At 42.3% G+C, this 18928-nt stretch overlaps 1 protein-coding gene across 2 annotated transcripts in view; it reads right to left on the minus strand.

The window, feature by feature from the left end:
* The window catches only part of Znf512 (zinc finger protein 512), a 54184-nt gene that overhangs the window by 12197 nt on the left and 23059 nt on the right, over positions 1 to 18928 (minus strand). The window contains exons 3-7 of one of the 2 annotated variants that reach the window (XM_059248389.1): positions 10955 to 11139; positions 10139 to 10243; positions 9796 to 9879; positions 8974 to 9098; positions 8148 to 8234 (exon numbers count right to left, since the gene is read on the minus strand). In XM_059248389.1, the coding sequence (XP_059104372.1) occupies positions 8148 to 8234; positions 8974 to 9098; positions 9796 to 9879; positions 10139 to 10243; positions 10955 to 11139 (586 nt within the window). Of the gene's footprint in view, positions 1 to 8147; positions 8235 to 8973; positions 9099 to 9795; positions 9880 to 10138; positions 10244 to 10954; positions 11143 to 18928 lie in introns of both variants that reach the window. The other variant, XM_059248388.1, reaches the window with a different exon arrangement.

Here is an 18928-nt window from a genome sequence, read left to right on the forward strand (position 1 = left end):
CAGCTGCCACAGCTGCAGCCTGGCCTTAGATCTCCTATATACCCAGCCTTCCAGCAGATACTGTGTCCTCCCCGGGTTCCACAGAGCTCTTCTCAGCTTTCCAGAGATTCCTGGTCTCTCGCTTGACATCAGAGTACCAAGAGGGAGGTGGCATTGCAGACATGGAAAAACCACACTTAGGATAATACTTTTGTTTTCTGTTTTAAAGATTTATTTTAATTATTTATTTGTTCACTCATTTGTTTGTTTGCTTGTTTTTTGAGACAGTGTTTCTCTGTGTAGCCCTGGCTGTCCTAGAACTCACTCTGTGGACCAAATTGACCTCGAATTCACACAGATCCACCTGTCTCTGCCCCCAAGTGTTGGGATTAAAGGTGTGCACCACAACACCGGGTGATTTATTTTATTTTTGATGATGTGCATATTGTGGGGGTATGTAAACGTGAGTGCCAGTACCTGTGGATGTCAGAGGTGTCAGATCCCCTGAGAACTGGAGTACAGGCAGTTGTGAGCTGCCCGATGTGGGTGCTGGGAACAGAACTCAGGTCTTCTGCAAGAACACTACATACTCTTAACCAGTGAGCCATCTCTCCAGCCTCCTCAGCCCAGGATGTTTCTGACTCTTTAGGGGCTCTTGCAGATCCCAGGGAGGTCTTCCTGTTGAGCAATTTCTGTGTCTTATACGCTGTCCCTCTAAATTGCTAGAGATAGGCCTTTGCCACTTTCACTGAGCTGACCCCAAACTATTGTTAATGTCCCCACAACTCATCATGTCGTCTGTGGATTTCTAGTCTAGAAGTGGAGTTGCTGCTTGTGAGTGCATTTCCTTCAATGGATAACTGCCCACAAGCTCTCTGGGGGTCCCAGGCTGTTGTCCCCCATTCCTATCATTCTGAGTAAAAAAATTTTGTCATGGTTGAGACAAGGTTTCACTGTGTGGCCCAGCCGGATGGCCAGATGTAGCAGCAATCCTCCTACCTAAGCTTCCTAAGAGCCGGAAGTGCACAGGCCTGTGCACTGTGAAACTTTTGAAGGTTTTCTTCCCCTCTTGCCATAGTTTTAATATTCATTTCCCTGATGACCAATGGATTGGACATTCTCACATGTTACCTGAATATCTGAAATGCTCACCTGCAGCTAGGTGTGATGGTAATAGCAGCGTTTGAGAGGTAGAAATAGTAGGGTTAGGAGTTCAAGGTCAGCCTCAGCAACACAGGAAGTGAGACACAGGAAGTTTGCTTCCTGTAGTGGGTGGCTGTTTGTGCCCTGAAGCACCACCCCGAGGGAGGCAGCAGGTAGCTGTTAGGTACCTGCCCCTTGGCCAAGGCTGCCAGGGACCCTTAAGACTGGGATGCATGTACGTACGTGTGCTCTCTTCTCTTCGCTACCTCGTGGTCTTGGATGCTGGTGCGGATCAAGTCAGAACTCTCCTAAGAACCCCATTGGACAGTGCCCCACCCCTCCAGGATTCCATGACCAACTCCTTAATTATGGTTGTGAGTTAACCCCCAAATAAATTCCTTTGACCATCAAATAGACTCTGTGGAATTATCCCATTATCTGGTGCTCATGTGGGGCAAACTCCAAATGCCCGGGTGGCCTCTGCCCTCAGCCTCCATGGCTGCTGTGGCACACTTTCCTTGTCTCTTTTAAACTTCTCGTTCCTCCTGGGGACTCAGCGCTTACCCATTTGGCCCAGTCGTGGGCATCAGTTCCCTATTTTGAGCTACTAGTTGTACCTTACACACTCCTCCCCGCAAGCCGGGTCCTGTATAGCCTCTGAGCACACCTAGTGTGTGCAAGCGTGAGAAGAAGTGGCTGACTGACCACCCTGGCTTCCCCGCTGGCCATTGCTAAACTTGTTCAATAGGTCTTCAAAGCCAAAACAGGTCAGGGTCTTCCGCAGGACCTGCTTCAATGCGACACGTGCGACACTTGCTGGCTGACCAGCGTTACTACACCCGCAAAAAAATCTCAAGAACTGAAACACCAGCAATCAAGGATTTCGTCCAAGGTAAAAGTACTTGATAATTTTACACCTTAAAACTGATTAATAACTAAACAAATTAATAAAATTTTCTTTACAAATTTTGAATATTTCTCAAAAAATGGTGGAAAACATTGCATCACAAGAATTTAAAATTTTTTTGCTTGTATGATGAATGAATTTTTACAGGACATATACAAACTTCCTGAGACATATCTAATAGTCACTATTATGGTATTTAGCATAATAATTCATATCATATAACTGTAAAATTGGCTTAATAATGATAACAAAAATAAGGCATTAATGGGACTGATATAAGTTTTACAAGACAGTAAAATTTGGCCAATACCATAAAGGGGACAAGGACGTAAATAGTCCAGGAGAATTATCAGCTGAAGTTGAGAAGGAATTGGCTGTAGTAGAAAAGAAAATATGAGAGGCACATGTGGATCATGTGAATCCAGAACTTAACTGCGTTCTGATCACACTCCCCTCCAGACACTCCCCCACAGGGATTTTGATGCAGAGGGAAGATACTATATTGGAATGGATATTCCTACCATGTAAACCGAGTAAGAAATTAAAAATTTATGTAGAAATAATCTCTGATTTGATTCTAAAAGGAAAATTAAGACTTTGTCAATTGACAGGAATGGACCCAGCAGAAATTGTAGTACCTTTAACTAATGAGGACATTTCATCACTATGGAAAGACAATGAATACTGGCAAAGGGCCTGCGGTAACTTTTTGGGAGAGATTAATAACTGTTATCCCCCCTGCCGGGCGGTGGTGGCGCACGCCTTTAATCCCAGCACTTGGGAGGCAGAGCCAAGCGGATCTCTGTGAGTTCGAGGCCAGCCTGGACTACCAAGTGAGCCCCAGGAAAGGCGCAAAGCTACACAGAGAAACCCTGTCTCGAAAAACCAAAAAAAAAAAAACAAAAAAAAAAAACAACTGTTATTCCAAAAGCAAGAGAATAGAATTCATAAAAAGAACTGAATGGGTCCTTCCTCAAATTGTACGACAAAAGCCAATCTCTGGAGTCCCCACATTCTATACTGATACAAATAAATCAAGGAAAGCAGGATACAAATCAGGAGACTTAAGTAAAGTGGTTCAAAGACCAAATAATTCTGTACAAAAGGCAGAACTGTATGCCATTCTTACGGTACTAATGGACTTCATGAAACCCCTTAATATTGTCACTGACTCTCAATATGCAGAGAGAGTTGCTTTACATATTGAAGCTGCTGAATTTATTCCTGATAATACAGAATTAACTTCACTATTTCTACAATTACAGGAAATTATCAGAAATAGGGAACATCATATATATATATATATATATATATATATATATATATCATCAGCATTATATATATATATCCTCTAGCACAGGTAATGATGAGATTGATCAGTTACTAGGTTATGTAACTGATCATAACTAATCAGTTAATAGGTAATGTGCTATAAACTTCAGAATTACATAAGAAACACCCTGTAAATAACAAGGGTTTTTTTTTTTCTTTTTCTTTTTTTTTTTTTTTTTTTTTTTTTTGGTTTTTTCGAGACAGGGTTTCTCTGTAGCTTTGCGCCTTTCCTGGAACTCACAGAGATCCGCCTGCCTCTGCCTCCCGAGTGCTGGGATTAAAGGCGTGCGCCACCACCGCCTGGCAATAACAAGGGTTTGAAGAAGGATTTCTCCATCACTTGGCAACAAGCCAAGGAAATTGTTAAAAAAAAAAAAAAAAAAAAAAAAAAAAAAAAAAGCCAGGCGGTGGTGGCGCATGCCTTTAATCCTAGCACTCGGGAGCCTGGTCTACTGAGCGAGATCCAGGAAAGGCGCAAAGCTACACAGTGAAACCCTATCTTGGAAAAACAAAAACAAAAACAAAAAAAGTCGGACTTGTTCCTTCTATAACCAAACTCCATTACCTGCAGGAAGCAATCCAAAAGGTATACGAAGAAATGAAATTCAGCAGCTGGATATGTTTCATTTCACAGAATTTGGAAGACTAAAATATTTACACCATACCATTGACACCTATTCAAGATTTCTATGAATTCTGAAAAAGGCTAATTCTGTGATTACACACCTATTAGAAGTTATGGCCATCATGGGAATACCTGTACAAATTAAGACTGACAATGCTCCAGCATATGTGTCAAATAAAATGAGACAGTTTTGGGTTTTTTTTTTGCATATTACAATTACAATATAAAGCACATTACAGATATACCACACAATCCTACAGGCCAAGCAGTCACAGAAAGATTTAATCTAACTTTAAAAGGAGATCCTAAATAAACAGAAAAAGGTAACAATGACCCCTAGAAATAGATTGCATAATGCTCTCTTAACCTTGAATTTTCTCAGTGCTGATGAGAAAGAGACAACAGCTGTGCAGAGACATTGGACAACAGAAAAAATTCCTGGGCTAAACCAACTGGTTTACTGCAAAGATGTGGTGACCTCGGAATGGAAACCAAGATACGTCCTATGGTGGGAAAGAGGTTTTGCTTTTGTTTCTGCAGGAGAAGGAAAGCTATAGATACCAACAAAATTAATAAAAAATCAATTCGAACAGGAGAAACCCCTTGATGAGGAGAAGTAAAAGCTTATCCACTGATGTGACATTTCTACAAGTTATAAGAAAAACTCAACAAACAAAGGTTGGGGCAGGGTTCTGTTTTCTGTCTTTACAAGATAATTAGGAATACCCATCTTCCAGAAGTCATAAGGCCTTGGATACCCAGGTATCTACAGCAGAAGAAAAAAATCTACTGGAACCAATCTACACATGGTAATATCTCACTGCCTAACATCTATATCTCTTTAACTCTAGAAAAGTTGTGATCCCAATTCAATTATAAATCAAGCTGGCTTTGGAGTTAGAATGTGGCTCTCTCCTTCTCTAAACCCAAACATATTGCTAAAAGAAAAATCAGGAGATTCTGTCTCACATTCAAAGAGCTGCCTGGTGTGGAACAGAAGAAAATCAATAATTTAGGGACCATTGTCGTCTAGATTCCATTTCTTTCCATGCTTGTCCTTGCTTTCAAAGATATCTTTCTCTATCCAGAATGAATCCAAAACTTTCTATCTTGATATCAAAAATGTTCGTTTTCCACAGTAAAAAATAAGTTTTTCCAATAGCAATCTCTGAAGTCTGCAGAAGGAAAATGGGGGTCCACAACGATGACTCTACCCAGTCCAGAATGATGCCATGATACCCATGAACATCACTCAATGATCAACCTTGGACTGAAAACTCTCCAGAACAGTTCCAAGATTAGATGGTCCATCACACTATACTTCTAGCCAGAATCTCAGACAACCTTACCCATTACTCTGAGACTAGCTATAGAATCTACAGTTAGTCCAACTGAGACCTATCTAAGCTTTCTTATAGGACCCCACAGAGATACCGTCACCCCCTAAATAGCAGGGAGCAATTCTAAGAAAATGACACTCTTTCTCCCAAAGGTTTCCCATGTTTCTCAGGGTTATAGATGATGGTTATAGGGTTGGGGGTAGAAGAAAATATTAGACTCAGTATTCTCATTAAGAAAAGAAAAAAGGGAATTGATAGTTATAGGATATTAAGGTAAATTATTGTATATACTAGTAAACTAATTTAGTAAAGTATCAGCCTTAAATAATTTGTACTGTTATGGATTCTTGTATATTGATACAAATATAAACTACTTTTATATTCCTATTTAAGATAATTTGTATATTGATACATACAGAACTATATTTATTGTAATGTACATATATTTCTACTCTTATATGAAACATTTTGTATATTGATACAAATGTAAAATTATATTTGCCATACTGTATGTACTTTCTACCTCTGTTTAGGATATTTTATACACTGATACATATTTAGGATTGTTGTCATATTGTATATTGCACTATACACTTCTACCTCTGTTTAAGATATTTCGTGGCCGGGCAGTGGTGGCGCACGCCTTTAATCCTAGCACTTGGGAGGCAGAGGCAGGCGGATCTTTTTGAGTTAGAGGCCAGCCTGGTCTACAGAGCAAGCTCCAGGAAAGGCACAAAGGTACACAGAGAAACCCTGTCTCAAAAAACCAAAAAAAAAAGATATTTTGTGTATTGTCACAATTTTGAGGTCATTGTCCTTTTATTGCACATCTGTTTACAGACTTTTTACCTTATTTATATGAAGCCTTAGTCATTAGGTTATTCAGGTAGATAAGACTTACAGATTTATAGTCACCAATGCTTGTCATCTCTGTAGTTGTTAGTTAGGTTGTCCAGGTTTACAGATGCATAGGTCAGATAGACAGGTAATCTTCAAACACTTGATAGACCTAGAGAATATGGCTTATTCTCTAAGTTATTTAAATATAACTTAGAATTCTGTTGATGTGAGACACGATTGCTCCTGGCAGAACTGATCTGATCCCGAGAGAATGTTGGGCTTCTAGACATTCCCGTTTGGAAGTTTGTCTTCTTGGTACAAAATGGCCTGCTGGGCAAAGAACTGCCCTTGCCTCGAGTGCTGACAGTATGAACGCTGTCCCTTCTGAATGAGTGGGACACAGGGAAAGGCAACTACTGAACTCTGCCAAGACAGGGTAAGATGGTCTTTCAAAATTCTTGCTTCTGAAAATGGTCTGTCAGATATTCTAGGCCTGTAGCCAATTTGGATGCCCCAATGGTGCTAGGAAACTTCAGGTGACTGTCCAGGCTGCCAGCTGTCTCTGTCTATTCTCGAAAGATTTCTGAAAGTTGCTTGCGTCCATCTCCCGTTTTCTGAGGTAGTATTATATTCCTTCTCAGGTCTTTGATGAGATTGAAGACTAACAGTTATAGTTACAATCTTCTTGCTAGAACATATTAAGTATTGGATTCAGGTTCTTCAGGACAGGACACCTTTTCGAATGATCTCCGTAATGTGCCATTTACCTATGCTCTAGACTTCTCTGGATTTTAGTATGTGTCTCTTCTTTGATGTTGCTCTTGTTGGTTGTAGTTCCATTTGTTTATGTTATTACCCTTTATTTCTTCTTGATAATTATTCCTATTGTATATAGTTTTGTGTTAGGTTAGAACTTTCTTCCTTATACAAAAGGGGGAGATGTAGTGGGTGGTTGTTTGTACCATGCCCTGGCATCACCCCTAGCGAGGCATCAGGTAGCTGCTAGGTACCTGCCCCTTGGCCAAGGCCGTCAGGGACCCTTAAGACCTGGGATGCACGTACGTACGTGTGCTCTCTTCTCTTCGCTACCTCGTGGTCTTGGATGCTGGTGTGGATCAAGGCAGAGCTCTCCTGAGAACCGTGTTGGACCGTGACCCACCCCTCCAGGATTCCACGACCAACTCCTTTATTCTGGTTGTGAGTTAACCCCCGAATAAATTCCTTTGAGCATCAAACAGACTCCGTGGATTTATCCCATTAGAGGCCAGCCAGGGGTACATTAGATCCTGTCTCAAAACAAAACAAACACCAACTAAACCAGGACCATGCCTGTAAGGAGACTGAGGTAGAAGGACTGCTGCAAATTGGTGGCCAGCCTGGGTTTGTGAGTTCCAAGCAAGACTGACTATAGGATGCTACCTGAGGAAGGAAGAGGAGAGGGAGGGAGGGAGAGAGGGAGGGAGGGAGGAAGGGAGAGAGGGAGGGAGGGAGGGAGGGAGGGAGGTGTTTTCACATCAATTTCTTGGTGTTCATGAATTATACAGCAATAAACATGGGTGTGAAGTATCTGTGGTATGGTGTCTTACAGTCTTTTAGGTCTATGCACAGGTATGATGTAAGTGACCATGAGTACTTATGACCATAAGTAGTTCTATTCTTGGATGTCTGAGGGAGCCTCCACATTCACTCACATGGCGGCTACATCAATTTATATTCCTACCAACAGTGGATGAAGATTCCTCTTTCTCTCATACTTTGTATTTTAAAAAATTAAACTTAAAAACATAAATGTTTGTGTGTATGTATATGTATGTATGCATGTGTATAGGTATGTATGCATGCAAGTGTATGTACATATATATATATATATATATATATATATATATATATATATACACACACACATATACATGTATGTATGCATGCACGTGTGTGTATATGACCATCACACAGGCTCACAAAGAACACAGGAAACTCTTACCAAGCTATTATGATTGGCCATCACATGATACTTCATCCCTGCCAGTGAATGAAGCTGTTTCCCACAATGATGGCAGGTAAACATTTCCTGAAAGGAGAAAAATCAGTATTCAGTGCCAGATGCTCAGGGGAGACACAGAAGGTCACCAAATGCCACCAGCTGGGCCAGGCCAGCCTGTGTTACTTCTTCCTCATCGCACGTTATGGCTTGAATCTGATGTTGCCCACAGGCTCATGTGTGGAATATGTGGTCCCCAGCTGGTGCCATTGCTGTGTGTGTGTGTGTGTGTGTGTGTGTGTGTGTGTGTGTGTGTGTGTAAAACCTTCAGGAGGTGGGGTCTGGCTGGTGGCTTAGGAGTCGCCTGCTTCCTCCTGTGTTTTTTTTGTTTTTGTCTTGATTCAACTGCCATGGGAAAAGCTCTGGTACAAGTTCCTGGCACCTACAGATGAGTCACTCCAGCCGTCACACCTTCCCAGCCACCATCGGGCTTATGCCCTCTCTCACACCATGAGTCAAAGCAAACGCTCCCCTCTAACTGTTTAGTCAGGACTCTGGTCACAGTGACATAAAACAACAAAGCCATCAAGGCTGTTGTCATCCCTTCTGCATTCTACGAGAGGAAACCAAGGTCCACACATTAAAACAGCAACAAGTAGAACAATTAAACAAACATGCAAAATCTGTGTTTTCTCTATCGCACACTGCTGCCCCTTAGGAACTATAACAGATGGCACACACACTACCAGAAGTCTACAGTTTGGGTAAACAAACAACAACTACAACAACCAAACCATCCCAACAGTCAGGAAATGCACAAAAACCTAACCTGTTTGCAGTTTTCCATGTGCTTCTTCAGACCCTCTATTGTCTTCCTCCCCACTGCCTGGCAGGTGGGACAGGACACACTGCCTTTATCCATGATTTCTAGGTACCATTTTTCCTCCATACTTCCTGCCAAGGAAAGAATAGGACACTGTAATCTGTAGCATTCTCCAGAAACAAAAAGCTTAAGTCTACAATTGAGGAAAAGCATTATGGTTTCTTTTTGAAAAAGAAAAATGGTTTGCCTTGGTAGACGACAATAAATAGACTCTTGAGGTATTTAACTTCCACACATAACTTGTTTCCGTTCACTGCAGAGTTCCAGAAACTTCTACCCAGTTCCCCATGATAAAAACCCATCCGAGGCTCACTCCAAAGCCCGCTGACACACACAACTGGGTACCACTTCTCAGACCGTGATTTAAGAAAAAGATACTGAGACATGTAAAACTGTTGGCTGAGATTGCTCCCCTAAGTGCCTGAGACCACGCTAAATGTGTTTTATGTCATTTAAATTTTATAATTCTCATACTTTTTGTCTACTTACATACAAGGAAATCCAGGGCTGTACAAGGGAAATAGACTGAGAAAGGGCAGAAGGCATAATGTGCCAAAACTTAAAAGTCTGCATGACCCCCAAACCAGCAGCTGCTTCCAAGAACTGCAGTGAGGCTTGGTGTAGTGCATGCCTGGCACAAACGAAGTGCTGGGTTCAAATCCTCACACAGACAGAAGGAGAAGGACAGAGGGAGGGAGGGAGAAGTGAGAGCCTCATCCGGCACATCATTCCTCACAGAAACAACAGACATTCAAAGAGAAAGCATACCTGCTGCATAAACTGGCGGTTCCTTCCGGACCCGACGAGCCTGGGGTTTTGGGTGAGGCTGAGCTTTCGGCCGCTGCTTCCTCCCTGACATGAGACAGAAACTCAGAAATCTGAAGTCTGGCATGTCAACTTTACAAACCGCTTCCCCTTCTCTTCAGCAGACTAGGTCCCCCTCCCTCGAAACCGAGTGGAACGGTACAGGAAGGCGGGTGAAGGCCATTCCCTCACTCAAATTCTAGGGCTCCAAGGCCAATGAAGCCTTCAAACCAAAGGCCTTCTCCCTCAAGCCCTAAAGGACAATGCTGGGTCTCCCACAGAAGGACAGACAGAGCAGGGGCCCTACCATAGAGCTTGTGCTTCTTCTGAGGAAGCTCACGGTAGTCTTCATCTTCTTCCTGCTTGATTTTCCTTTTCCCTTTGGCCTTCTCCTTTTCCTGTGCACCTGCGCCTGACACACCACAGAACAAATGTCTGTCAGGGAACTCCTGGGCCAGCCTCCAAACACTTACCACAATACCACCAAAGGCACGGGTCACCAGGAAACACCCTCAGAGAACAGCCCGAGGAACCTTGGTGTGACAGAGGCTCCCTCTTCCTTTTAGATTGTCTTTCCTCTGAAACCATCTGCTCTTCCTTGGCTTAAGGGTCTCTTACGTCGCTCTTGACTATGACTTAGAACTACAGAAGCAGAGCTCAATAAAGACGCTATGAACCACTGACTATGACCCTCTAGCATACACTTCCATGATAATCTATTGCCCAGGCCCCACATTCCCAAAAGCAGAGGGCAACAGAAGAATAAGGAAAAGAAGGTCAAATCCTGTGAAGAGGAAGGCTGCCAGTAAGTAGGATTGGTGGAAACTCACTCCATTGACAAAGGATGGTCACGAAGTTAACAGCACACGACAGACTAACTCCTTAACATCTGTCTCATCAAGTTGGCTGCAGCATAAATCCAACACTCTGGAAGCTGATGCAGGAGCATCCTAAGTTTGATGCTAGCTTGAGCTCAACGCTGAACCTGAAGCCAGCCTGAGCCACACGGTAAAAGCCTGTCTCAAACAAAATCGTGTCTAATCACTAATGGCGAGCAGCCACTGGTGCGGACACAATCCCGCACCACAGCCCTGTCTTAGAACTGAGAGTCTGAAATGGATACCTTCCACTTGTGCGGGGGCGGCAGGCCTGGCCCGTCTCATCTTCATCCAGTAGGTGGACTTTCGGAAGGACGCTGGGAAATCACTCACTGGTTCACATGAGGAGGCGGACGATGAACCACTCAAGGAATCATCATGAGGGATAGTGTACTGGAAGCTATTGTCCTTTATGGAGCACTGGGTCCTGCTGCTGACACAACACAGAAGAATGTGCCACAGAGGAGGCTGGAGAAACCGCCTATTAATTCTTCTTATATTGTAAAATTACAACCAGGTTAATAACTTGTACAAAACTATTAAGACTGGTTTATTTAAAAAAAAAAAAAAAAAAAAAAAAGCAAAGCCGGGCGGTGGTGGCGCACGCCTTTAATCCCAGCACTAGGGAGGCAGAGGCAGGTGGATCTCTGTGAGTTCAAGGCCAGCCTGGTCTACAGCGTGAGTTCCAGGACAGGCTCCAAAGCTACACAGAGAAACCCTGTCTCAAAAATCAAAAAAAAAAAAAAAAAAAAAAAGAAAAAGAAAAAGAAAAAAAGAAAAAGAAAGAAAACACACACACACCAAAACACAACACTGGTTATAATACCTAACAATTCCAAGTCAATTTAACACAGCATACACAATTCTTCTTAGACTCAGTGCAGTCAGGGTAAGCAGACAACACAAATGACCCCGCTGCAGCCCAGGAAGCCATGCCTTCCCAGAATACTCTGAGAAAAGAAAACAGGCCAAGTGATAGGGTGCAGCGTGACTGCTCACACGTTCTCTGGATACATAGCCACATGTATCCCATCTGCCCTGTCTGAAAGAAGGACCATAATCAAAAGGCTTCTGAGCACAGAGGTAAAGAACAGTCTGTGGTTTCTGGTGTGAACCATCCTCCCCCTCAGCCTCCCTTCCCAGCACTGATATGGGGCCCTGTCCTACTTATGCAACACAACTCTTAGCTTTCACAGCTTAAAAACAATGCTATCTTGTCTTAGGGAAGCTAGCCAGAGAAGCCTGGTAAATAGCTGGATTCAGATTTCTCAATCAAACTGGTCATTAAGAAAAATTACTGAGCTGGGCAGTGGTCGTACACGCCTTTTTAATCCCAGCACTTGGGAGGCAGAGGCAGGTGGATCTCTGTGAGCTCAAAGCCAGCCTGGTCTACAGAGCAAGTTCCAGCACAGCCAGAGCTACACAGTTGCCGGTGGCCATTTCAGAGGATCAGCAGGTGGCAGTTGACTTCAGGGTGTCAGCCCACCAGGAGGGAAATCCCTGATGGATGAATCTCGGATAGGCAAGGCTCCCGAGACCACAGACCCCAGAATGTCTCTTGCTTCTGCTGTGCCTTCCCATGTTTGCCGCTGCCACCTTTCTCTGGTATCTGACACGGTGTGAATGGGTGTGGGGAGATCCCCACTGCCTGTAATGTAGTGTGTTTATCTCACGGAAACAACCTGTCCTACTGGGCATTTTTACCTGTGGACTATTATGAAGATGATTTCTTCCTAAGATGTACTGTCATTAATTGATAATAATAATAATGTTAGTTTAAATAGCCACATAGACTATGGCTTAGGTTAATGATTAAGAAAAACAATTTAGGGCCGGGCAGTGGTGGCACACCCTGAAATCTCAGCATTCTCAGCACTCTGGAGTCAGAGGCAGGCAGATCTCTGTGAGTTCAAGGCCAGCCTGGTCTACAGAGTGAGTTCCAGGACAACTAGGGCTACACAGAGAAACCCTCTCTCAAGGAAAAAAGAAAGAAAGAAAGAAAGAAAGAAAGAAAGAAAGAAAGAAAGAAAGAAAGAAAGAAAGAACGAAAGAAAGAAAAATTGCTGAGAAACTCAATGTGTCACACATTCCCTAGGTCACTCAATACACAGTAGCACACCGTTTTCAGAGTGTGCCCAAAGACCTCTAGGACCTCCCTATGCTAGTTCACAGCTATGAGGCCCACTTCAGACCCCGAGAGTTAGAAAGATCACTCTGGCTATTGCACAAAAGATGGCCCAAGGGTAAAGAGTAACCAAAGAAAAGCCAGCTTGCTTCAACAGAAGTGGTAAATTTGGCCTGTGGCACAGGCTTACAATCCCAGCACTCGGGAGGCTGAGGCAAGAGTTCAGCCTGGACTACATAACCAGACTCTGTCAGAAAGGAGAGAGAGAGGAGAGAGGGGGAGAGAGGGGAAGTGGGATGTTGAGAGAAGGAGGGAGGGACAGAGGAAAGGATTTTAAATGTGACAGCTAACAACTCTGGAACATTACACAGTTGTCATCTGCAACAGAGCAGTCCGGCAGCCTGGCAGTGGTGGTGCACACCTTTAATCCCCACATGGAGGCAGAGGCAGGAGGATTGATGTGAGTTTAAGGTCATCCTGGTCTACAGAGCGAGTTCCAGGACAGCCAGAGCTGCACAGGGAAACCCTGTCTCAAACAACCAAAAACAAAAATAAAGCAGTTCAGCATATAGAGACCTAAGTGGACTAAAGGGGATACTGCTAAGTACAAAAGGAAATAGAACAGGATCTCTCGTACAATGGTATCTCAGTAAAGTTAAAAACAAATATGTATATAAAGCAGATCTGATTTTAAGAGATTCATAAATAAGGACAAACACATTTGCTTACATGGTTTCTTCTGAGATGAAGTATAGTTGGTTGTTTTTTACTTAAATTTTACTCTTTGGGGGCCCGCAACCCAGTTCCCAAATAAATCACACGGAGTCTTATTATTACTTACAAATGTTCAGCCTTAGCTTGGCTTGTTTAGCCAGTTTTTCTTGACTAATTGTCCCATCTGTCTTTTGTCTCTGGGCTTTTATCTTTATTTCTGTACATCTTTTCTTTCCTTCTTATTCCGTGTCTGGCTGTGTAGCTGGGTGGCTGGCCCCTTCTTTTCTTGCTCATTGATCTTTTTCTCCCCAGATTTCTCCTATTTATTCTTTCTACCTGCCAGCCCCATCCATCCTTTCTCCTGCCTCGCTATTGGCTGTTCAGCTCTTTATTAGACCATCAGGTGTTTTGGACAGGCAAAGTAACACAGCTTCACAGAGTTAAACAAATGCAATGTGAAGAATGCAACACATCTTTGCATCACTAAACAAATGTTCCACAGCATGAACAAATGTAACACATCTTAAAATAATATTCCACCACCGTGAAGGGGACAGAGTAAACCATAGAAGGTATCAGTATTCTAGGAGTCGGGGAAACAATTATCAGCTGAGTGTATGAGGTCCACTATTATAAATTATTGTAAATTTGATATGGAGCAGTCCTGGAAGGTGTGGCAGAATCAGCTGATTACAACGATAAACTCCAAAGTGTGCCTTAAACAAAAGGAGGTGGGCTGCACGGGGGAGTAAGAGCGGGGAAGTGACCCATATGCTGTCACATGGGACAGAGGATGTTCCACGGCTCTGCCACAAGGGTGGATCCCTCCACATCAGACTACAATGCACATTCATCTTGAGAGCACAGGAAGCTGGCCCACAGTGTGGAGAACTGTGGAGAGGAGAAAGAAAAGAAGGGGACTGCGTAATTCTGTGTATACAATCACAGAAGTCACAGCTTAGCCTGAGCTATGTATGTGGAAGACAGGGACATACTCAGATCAGCCTGACAAAGATTGAAATCTGACATGAGATTTGAACTGAGTAAACCAATCAATAAAGAACAGCCTGGAGCGTGGAAAAGACTTGAAACAGCGAAGTCTTAGAGCAGCTATGTAGTCTATCTGCCAGTGGGACAAGCCAGACAGACCATAACAGCAAAGAGATGAAGAACATAGCTGAGGTTTCCACCAGTGCCCTCAGAACGTGTGTCGACACTTACAGCCTCCAACTAAATGAACAGCTAAAACAAACTAGCAGCATTCCCTAAGAGGGACCCAAACCCTACGAACATGATATACAACTTTATGTAACACACAGAGAACCATGGAAACATGAGAATTTTTAAAAGCAACATCCTTAGCAGGTGCTGAACCAAATACACTTCAGATGCTGGGAATGGTGAACACTATGTTAAGCAATTATGCAAACTGCCTAAGAAGGAAAACATATAAAATGAAGGGCAGGTACTCAGGAAACATAAAAAAGAAGTACATGAAATTTAAAACTCAAAAATGCAGTGTTTGAAGTAAAAACTCCTTCGATGGGCTCAGGAGCAGAAGGCAAGGACAGGAGGAGTTATGCCAAAGGTGGGAAAGCAGCTGAGAGAAAAAGTCCGCCAAGCTGAGGGGGAATCTCTGAGTTCTATCCTGAGTATAACTAAATTCCAAAGGGAGAAGAGAAAGAAACCAAGGCAAATAAATGCACTGGGGGATGGGGAGATGACTCAGTCAATACAGTGCCCACACCCAAGTAAGAACATCTGTAATCCTAGTACTGAGAAGCAGACATGGGAGCCTGCTGGGCAGCCAGCCTGGGAAAGTCAGTGAGAGGGCTCAGAAGGTGGAAGGGCTTGCCTCCAAGCCCGACTGCCTGCGTCTGATCCCTAAGACTTGAGCAGTAAAAGGAACCAACTCCTGCAAGTTGTGCTCCAACATCTGCACAAGTGCCGTAAATGAGCACCCCCAATACAATAAATAAAAAGGTCAACAAATTTTCTAGGTTTTTATTTTATGTGTCTGACTGTTTTGCCTGCATGTATGTACGTGCACCAATGTATTCATGGCACCTATATGAGTCAGAAGAGGGCTTCAGATCCCCTGCAACTGGAGTTACAGATGGCTTTGAGCCACCATGGGGCGCTGGGAATTGAACCCAGGTCCTCTGCTAAGAGCAACAAGTGCTTTTAACAGCTCAGTCTTCTCTCCACACGTCCTCCTCCCCCTGTGTCTCCCCTGCCCCACTCAAGACAGGGTTTCTCTGTGTAGTCTTCACTGTCCCAGAACTACTTCTATAGACCAGGCTGCCCTCAAATTCAGAGAGTGCTGGGATTAAAGGTGTGTGCCACCACTGCCATGCAACATTTTTTTTTTAAATAAGGTGAACAGTAATTGAGGAAGACAATCAACATCAGCCTCTGGCTTACACACACTCCTGCACGCACAAAGACACCATGTACACACGAATGAACGCACGCACGCACGCACGCACGCACGCACGCACACACGCACACAAAGAAAAACACATTTGGAAAAAATAAAAATTGGTTAAAAACCCCCTAAAGTTGGTGACAAACATAAAGTGAAAGATTTAAGAAGCTTAATAGATCACTCAAAGAAAGACATAGCTATGCACATCTTAATGAAACTATGAAGCAAGCAAGCAAGCAGAGCAGAGCTCCAGAAAGGTAGTGTTTTACAATACAGGGAGGTGACTTACAGGATCATGGATGTTCAAGAGAAACCAAGGAAATCAGGGCCATGCAATGCTGTTTTTAATATCTTGAAGGAGATTTGTCAACTCAGAATTCTAGCTTCAGTGAGAAGTTCCTACAGTGATATTTCTTCAGATAAAGAAAAACTAAGAATCTGTCTTCAGTAGATCTGCTCTGTGAGAAATAACCATGATGATACTTGGACAGGAGAGGTGACTTCCAGAGGTTTGAAGAAAAATAATAACGTCTGATGCTTTAATTGTGGTAAACAATGTCACCTAAAAAGAGATATTCCTAGAAACAATGTTTTTTCAAGGAATGATGGCAACAGAACATCCCTCCCTTCTGGCTTATGTAGAAGGTGTGGTAAGGGTAAACATTGGACTAACAAATGTAGATCAACAAGGGACAGTCAAGGTAATACTTTTCCTTTGCCATCAGGAAACTCCATGAGGGGCCTCTCGCAGGCCCCCATGGCAAATCCAGTTCAGTCCTTTCCTGCCATTGTAGAAGAAACCCCTTCTCAGAGTAATTAAATAACCAAACACCTACTGTAAAAAACCATACTCCTCGGGGTGATAGAACAGACATAGAAGAGAGAACAAAAGTTCAGGAGAAACCATAAAGCAAATTTTCTGGCAAACTTCTATAAATGAACAAAGACCAAAATTAAAAATACAAATAAATAATGTTCTCATTGAAGGTCTTTTAGACACAGGTGTAGACGTTACAATAATTGTACCAGAATCTTGGCATCTAAATTGACCTCTTCAGGAGGTACATGTTCAGCTGTTAGGGATTAGAACATTATCTCAAGTGAAACAGAGTGAAAGATGGGTCGAATGTATAGAGCCAGAAAGACAAAGAGGAAAATTAAAGCCATATGTGGCTAATATAGCTATGAATCTATGGGATCCTGATTTATTACAACAATGGAATACCCAGATTAACATTTCTCCAGTCTCAGAAAAAAACCATAAACTAACATGTAAACCATAAACTAACACGTTTCTGAGAAAATTATTAGAAGGTATTATAAACAACAGTCACCGACCATCCAGATTGTACAAGAACAGGGTACAACAGCTGTTGATCTTTCAAAGACACCAAAAGCCCTACCTTTAAAATGGCTAACAGACAAGTCTGTATGGGTTCAGCAATGTCCTTTAACAACAGAGAAACTACAGGTCTTAGAACAGCTGATACAAGAGCAGTTAAATGCTCAGCGTATTGAAGAATCAACCAGCCCTTGGAATTCTCCTATATTTGTTATAAAAAGAAAAAAAAGAAATCTGGTAAGTGGAGAATGGTAACAGATCTAAGCACAATTAACAAGATAATTCAGCCAATGGCTTCTCTACAATCTGGAATTCCTTTGCCTTCTCTGTTACCTAAAGGATGGCCTCTTATAGTTATTGATTTAAAAGACTGTTTCTTCTCAATACCCTTACAAGAAAAAGACAGAGAAAAATTTGCCTCCCACAGGGAATGGTAAATAGCCCAACCGTATGCCAATATTTTGTACAACAGCCGTTGGAAGTAATACATAAACAATTTACTAAATCTATAATGTATCATTACATGGACGATATTTTACTAGCTGATTCAAATACAGATACTTTAAAAAGAATGTTTGAAGAAGTAAAGAAAAATTTTGCCTTGTTGGGGATTACAAATTGCTCCTGAAAAGATACAAAGAGGAGATTCTACTAGTTATTTAGGATATAAAATAGGTCTACAAAAAATTAGACCCCCAAAAGGTGCAAATTAGGAGAGATCAATTACAGACTCTTTTTTTTTTTTTTTTTTTGGTTTTTCGAGACAGGGTTTCTCTGTGTAGCTTTGGAGCCTGTCCTGGAACTCACTCTGTAGACCAAGCTGGCCTTGAACTCACAGAGAGCCACCTGGCTCTGTCTCTCAAGTGCTGGGATTAAAGGCATGCGCCACCACCGCCCGGCCAATTACAGACTCTTAATGACTTTTAAAGATTATTCAGAGACATTTTGAGTCTATGGACTGCTATTGGGGTAAAAAAATGATGACCTGAGTAATTTGTTCAAAACCTTAGAGGGTGATAAGGACTTAAATAATCCAAGAGAATTATCAGCTGAAGCAGAGAGAGAATTGGCCTTGATGGAAAAGAAAATACAGGATGCACATGTGGATCATGTGGATCCAAAGCTTGATTGCATTTTGGTTATTGTACCCTCTAAGCATTCTCTGACAGGAATTCTAATGCAGAGGGAAGATATTATATTGGAATGGATATTTCTACCAAATAAAGAGAGTAAAAAATTAAAAACTTATGTGGAAAAGATCTCTGATGTGATTTTAAAAGGAAAATTGAGACTTTGTCAATTAGCAGGAATAGACCCAGCAGAAATGGTAGTACTTTTAACTAATGATGAAATTGACAAATTATGAGCAGAAAGTGAACCTTGGTAAAGAGCTTGCAGTAATTTTTTTAAGAGAGATTATCAACAAATATCCCAAAAGTGATAGAATTAAACTTATAAAGAGAGCTAACTGGCTCTTGCCTCGCATTGTACTGGAAACACCAATATCTGGAGCCCCTACATTTTATACAAACACAAACAAACAAGGAATGGCAGGTTACAAATCAGAAAATTTAAGTACAGTAGTTCAAAGTCCTTATAATTTGGTTCAA

This window comes from Peromyscus eremicus, chromosome 22 (genome assembly GCF_949786415.1).
Source record: "Peromyscus eremicus chromosome 22, PerEre_H2_v1, whole genome shotgun sequence".
NCBI lineage: Eukaryota > Metazoa > Chordata > Mammalia > Rodentia > Cricetidae > Peromyscus > Peromyscus eremicus.